This window comes from Nuphar pumila, chromosome 6, assembly GCF_984573655.1.
Source record: "Nuphar pumila chromosome 6, dmNupPumi1.hap1.1, whole genome shotgun sequence".
Classification (NCBI taxonomy): Eukaryota; Viridiplantae; Streptophyta; class Magnoliopsida; order Nymphaeales; family Nymphaeaceae; genus Nuphar; species Nuphar pumila.
In genome coordinates, this window is record NC_143254.1 from 52,321,778 (window position 1) to 52,328,047 (window position 6,270).

Sequence of the window (6,270 nt, forward strand, 5' to 3'; positions counted from 1 at the left end):
TATTTGAATGTAAAACCCTTTTTATCAATGCCAAGTATAAATGCAGACATTATCACAAGCCAAAAGCGTATCTTTTACTTTTGACATCAGAACTAATGATCTTCTACATTAGAAACATATGAAATAAATCTGTTGCTTTTATAATATTCTAAAGTTTAGGCATCTTGAAGTTCTATTTTTGTCGCCCATTTTAGTATATTTTTAAACTTTCTCTATCTGATGTTCATATTAAGAAGTCTTTAAAACTTGAATATGTTGAGCAGGTGGTTTTGGAAAGAGACTCTGGTAGTTTTTAAGGAGACCTTGCAAGATACTTAGTCCAGTCATCGGATCCAGAGACAGGAGGGGTTGAAGGTTGGGATGTGTGGCATTCAGTAATTAGATGAATACTTTTGCAAGGTACTTGGTCCAATCATTGGAGGTTTGAAGGTTGGGACTTGGGATGTGTGGCATCCCACTAATTAGTAGTCTTTTTGCACGGTAGTAGGTCGTTGATCCCTTTTCATACATGCATTTAGTGATCATCCTGTGACCATGTGGAATACGCTGTAAGGTATTAGGTCCAATCACCGGATGCCACACACATCTAGTCGGTGAGGAGTGTGGAGCCTGTGTTTTACCTTTGTAGTTTGGGGGGGGCGTTAGCCTTCAAGCTGGGTTTTTTTTTTTTGAAAAAAGTAAGTTTAATTTTATCCTAAGACTCTTGGTTGTTGCTAAGAACATTAATAGACTGTCAAATTCACGGACTCTTATTTAAAGAGGCATCTTCTTTTATATTGTGCATCCTAATCAATAAATAGGAGAAAGCTCAGTGCGGATCGTGGAGATAGGCAGTTTTCAAATATGTTGCTGTCATGTGATTGGGCGGTGTGTCACATAAGCAAGATTTTGTATCCAATGGGTGGGGAAGGGAAAGCAGGTGCTAAGCATCCTTGGACCAAGTACCTTAACATGAATATCATACTCACATTTCTCTCTCATTTCTATGCTCATCAAATGAAAAAGTAGATCTTTTTATCCATGGTAATCAAACGCACCCAAGTGTTTTATTTCTTCCAAATCCTGGTGTGAGCCCCATGCCAGATTCAATACACAATCTGCGGCATTCAAACGCACTCTAAAAAAAATAAAATTAACAGACAAAGACACTGCTCATGTACCTAAATAGCTTGTATTACTTCATAAAATCCCCAATATAATGAAGTCTCTGTATAGTTCCTCAACAAGCGATATGACTGACAGGAGGTTGGGACCAAAACCAACCCCTCCTCATAAGTCATAACATCTTTAAAAATAAAAATAAAAAATGGTGGGCCATCCGGCTCACATGGTAGGGCACGTGGTCCCATCACGCCAGTCGAGCAGCACGAGGGTTGCACCATAGTGGGCCAGGGCACCTGCAATGACAAACACATGAAAGATCTGGTGGCTGTGGCCAGCAATGTCAAAGGCCCCAGGCTTCCACTTCTCAGGCACCCTGCTCACATAGAACCCAGCACCAGCAGCATAGAAGAAGGCCATGGCTAGCTCATAGGCCAAGGTCAGGAGGCAGTGAGGCTGGTCCCAGTTGAGCCACAGAGCATGAGCAGCCGGCACCACGCCGGAGAATCCCATGGCCAAGAACAGCCTGGCACGGAACGGCCGGAATTGTGCCGAGGAGAACGCGGGAGTGAGGAGCGTGACGACCGTGAACACTCCCAGGACAGCAATGGAGAAGAGGTAGAGGAAGCGCCACAGAGGTTGGCAGAGGAAGATGTAGTAGATGGGAGGGAAGAAGGAGGAGACGATCATGAGGGCGATGCCGGCGTAGTCGAGGCGCCAGAAGAAGAGGTTCAGCTTGTGGGAGTGGCAGGCGAGGAGGTGCGAGAGGGTGCTGCAGAGCAGGCAAAGCATTGATCCCACGAGAAAGACTAGCCATGGCCATCTTGGCACTGGTGCATCTGGCCTGCTGCTGCCTTTTGCCTCTGCTAGTATAACGTCCCTGTGGACCAGCTGCAAATAAAAAACAAACCCATAACATAGGTGAGCTCACTCCGAGAGATGAAATAGGTGGGTGGAACACGAGTCCAGCAATCCAATGAAAAAAATCCAAGAAGCTGGTGTGTGTTTGCTTCTTAAAAGTACGGATGGGAAATGAGACGAGCAGCTCGCCATTCGGGCTCGGCTAAAAAATTGAGCTCAGTTAGCCTACTTACGAGCCAGCTCATTTAGGTAAATGAGCAGAGCACCAACATCGCAAGCTCGGCTTGGTGCAGCTCGTATGGACTCGTTTTATATAATATACATTTTATATATATTATATAATATGCACATTATATATGTATTATACCTATATATTTTATACAACTTCAAGCATTAAAAAATACTTAAAAATATTTTTTTAAGAAAACAAGCCAGCTTGTGATCCGCTTGTAAAGCTCAGCTACGAGCTCACGGGCTGAGGCCGAGCTATGGTGTACCAGCGGTACTTAAAAGTAACTAATGATATTAACCTCCGTTCTACAAAACTGATCACTAATCAAATAAACAATTGAAATTCCAAAATTATCTTTCTGTCTAGATTGTTATTTGCTTGTCTTTCAACCAAGTGAAATTCATGTGAACCAGTAATGAGGATGTCCTTAACCACCTTTTAAGTAGGGACACGCATCCTCTTGTGAGATGGCGCGCAATCACCTTGGGCCTGTGTTCACATGGGTAGGGATGGCAGTGGACCGGGGGGAAATGGGGCTCCACCCGGCCTCGCCCCATTTGGACCGGGGATGGAGGACATGAAACGGGAATGAAGGATCAAATCAAAACCCATGCAGGACAGAGGCGGGGAAGGACTTATGATTTCTCCGGCTCCGCCCCGTCTCCACCTTGCCCCATCCTGCCCGGTCCCCAATCCTTCTTTAGGGATGGCAATGAACCGAGGAGAAATAGCTAGGGCTCCACCCTGCCTTACCCCGTTTGGACCGATCGAGGATGAAGGACATGAAAGGGTATGAAGGCGGGGATGGAGGTTAAAATCAAAACCCATGTGGGGATGGAGGGCATGATTTTGAGACCGGGTGGGGGTGGAGACCCTATCCCCCACCCCGGTCCACTGCCATCCCTACAGGTGTGTAATGGGCTTGGTCCATTGGTGCAGTACAAGCATCTGTAAGTAGAGCTGGTAAACGAGCTGAACAAAGGGTGTTCAAGCTCCGCTTATTTTTCAAGGAAATCGAACCAAACTCGGGCACATAGCGAGTGTGGGATAAACAAGCCAAGCTCAAACAGGCCTGTTTACCAAAAAAATTACTTTTTTAAATTTGAAAATAATATAAATTCTAAACAAACCAAACCAAACTCAAATTGGCTTATATATTTATAAAATACATGTATTATTTTAAAGCATAGGATTGCTTGTAAGCCAAACACTTCAGCCATCTACACTATGATATAAAATATATGTAAAATATATTTATTACTAGTTAACGAAATTACGCCATCTAAACGGAACATTTTCTATTCATGTTCGACTTGCTGAGCATATTTCAGTTTGAGTAGCCCATCTCGTTTCCCAACCCTAACTACAAGAATGGCCATCCATGTCAAATGGGCCAAATAAGTTGGTTGGCAGATGCCAAACTATTAACATCTTTGTGCACCCAAGACCAAACCCTAGTCATAATGGAAATATATTGAATGACTTGGTCCCAATCAACCAACCAAAGGCCAGCAGCACTCGATAAAAACTTGGGCGGTTTAAGAATGAGCCACACCACATATTCTTAGTAGGGTCAGCACTGAGTCATTCTCGGATCTAGAAATGACTCGGCTAAATATGACAAAAATGCAGAGAGCTAGCCAATCATGGCTCACATCCATTGGTAGAATAGAATGTCCCCAACTTGGTCATGTTTCACAGTAAGCTAGTATTGGAGGCTAAAATTAGAGGGTGTCAATGGGTCGGGTTTGGTTCCAACCCAGGTGAAATTAGACCTAAACTTGAGTTGAGATGATGGTATCAGGTCTGGACCCAGGTCTAATCGAAACCACCATAAGAGAAATCATACCTAGATCTGACAAGGTTTACATGAACCTGATCCAGACCATACTTGGTAAACTAATATTTTTATACTAAAAAATTACAGATCTGAACTCGGGTCGGCCCTAGGTCTGGTATGAAATTTCACAAACCATACCCGATTCCATATATTAATCGGACCCTTGGGGTCTAACCTGAATTCTAATCGGCCCTTCTTATTTATCACCAAACCCTGACCCTATAGCTAAAATGAACCAACTGTTGACCTATCTTGCCGTCTCTTCTTGGGTCGTATTCACATGGATAGCTTCCCTAAATAACCATGGTTTGTGCTTTTATAAAAACAAAATTAATATATAAAATATATCCAAGGTTGTCATCATTCGCCTAATTCTGCATATCACGTGCAAACTTGACCAAGTTCCCCAACTCCAAAGTTCTTGCAAATTGAACTCGTGAGTATCTTGGCTTTTTTAGACATAAGACAGGAACTTGGCCACGATTCACGTGACACCAAACGTGTAGAGAATAACGACATCCTTGATCACATGGTCACGTTTTAAACAATTAGAGATCAGTACAAAAGAGGAGGTAAAAGGCGTGGACCTCCAACCCTTCTTTTGAGACAAGAGTGAATTAAAAAGAGGCCCGGAAATTTGTGGCTACAAAGCAAATAAAAATGAGCCGAATCTTTTTCTCCACATTCGTCTTGGTTTTAATCCTTGGATAAAAAAAATCACAGGCAACGTTCAAAATTGCCACAAGATCATGACCTTGACCTTGGAGGGCATATAGAAAAAGAAAACGAGACCAAGATCGCGATTGTGGTATAACTTGAAGCTCCATTGACATGATTGCAGGGAGAATTCACAAAGTCCCAACGTTATGAAATAATAGAATCTGACTTACATGAATCAAGTTGTCTGAGCTATTGGTGTTGGCATGAGATGGTAGGGACCTGTGAAGTAATACACAAATATTTTTGTTTTTAGGATAAGGACACCAACATAATTAATCAACCAAATTTATGAAGAGAGAGAGAGAGTGAGACCATGAGAAATTGGTCAGCAGGTCCGGCATTTCCCGGAAGCTAATGATGGTAAGAACCAAGAAAAGGAAAAAACCTGCCAAATGCCTGCAAGTACAATTCAATCATATGATTTTGCAATATCAATCAGATTATATACGATGTCCCAATACCAACAATAGCTAGACCAAAAAAAAAAATTTATGGGTTTCTTAAGAGATGCAGAAACAGAAGAGAGAGAGAGAGAGAGAGAGAGAGAGAGAGAGAGAGAGAGACGAACGTCCAAATGTTGAGCGTCTCGTTGTGCCAGGAGAAGATGCTGAGGATAGCTTCCTTCAAAGGCCATTCAGCCCTATAATAATCCAATATGAACTCATTGTCCTTCAAGTACTCCGGCAATGCCTCATACTTCACCAATCGGCACTCAAATTTTCTCGCCTTCTTCGTCTCCATCACACACCCTTCTCTCCCTTTCCTCCTGCACACGACGCCTCGTTGCATCGGCAATCCTCACCAGAAAAAAAAAAACCCAAAAAAAAAACAATGGGTTCTCTTCCTGCAATCGATCGATCCGCCCTTCCCTCTTTCTCTTTCTCTAACCTGACATATAGTGAAGAATAATATGCACCTCTTTCTGCAACGCTTCCCCTGCACGTTGTTGTTGGTGCTGCTGGCTGGTTCGAAATCTCAATGATTACGACAACCGTGAGGCTTGGTGGGCAAACTTTTGAATCCAACCAGGGTGGGGAAGCGTTACAGATGGCACCCACCTCCTCTTTTTCTTCAAATCCCCCCAACCATTCTTCCCCTACCTCCCAACGCCACCCTCCCCAACCTGCCCCTTTTGTTCCTCGTGCCCTCCTTTTTATAGAGAAGAATAAATGGCTTCGACTATTCGGCAAACTTTAGCCTGTCAATCCTGTAAGGGTTATCCTATAAAAGAGGTGCCTGGGCTACCGGAAACGCTATAAAAGAGTGGGAAACGCCTTTCACGGAAAACTGTTTCGGAAACAAAGAAACACCATCTTTTTAAAACGTTCGGGAAACGCCAAAAAGTTCATGAGAAACGTATTTTTCACACTATGAAAAAACGCGTTTCCCACAATATGGGGAACCGTTTTCCATATGTTTCCCCTTCCGTAAGATAAGTATTTTTTGTTTTTTGTTTTATTAATTTATTATATTACTTTTTGTTAAACGTTTCCTATGTGTTTTCCAGTCGTTTCTC

The 6,270-nt window shown here is 42.8% G+C and overlaps 1 protein-coding gene across 1 annotated transcript; it reads right to left on the reverse strand.

Annotated features, from left to right (window-relative positions):
- Positions 1-1,166: 1,166 nt before the first annotated feature.
- LOC149834854 (heptahelical transmembrane protein ADIPOR2-like) lies at positions 1,167-5,839 on the reverse strand. Its single transcript, XM_090010328.1, has 4 exons — positions 5,323-5,839; positions 5,067-5,150; positions 4,925-4,973; positions 1,167-1,992 (listed from the first exon to the last, which is right to left on the reverse strand). The coding sequence occupies exons 1-4, from the start codon at positions 5,541-5,543 to the stop codon at positions 1,324-1,326; spliced, it is 1,023 nt and encodes a 340-aa protein (XP_089866454.1). The 5' UTR covers positions 5,544-5,839; the 3' UTR covers positions 1,167-1,323.
- Between the last annotated feature and the right edge of the window lie 431 nt (positions 5,840-6,270).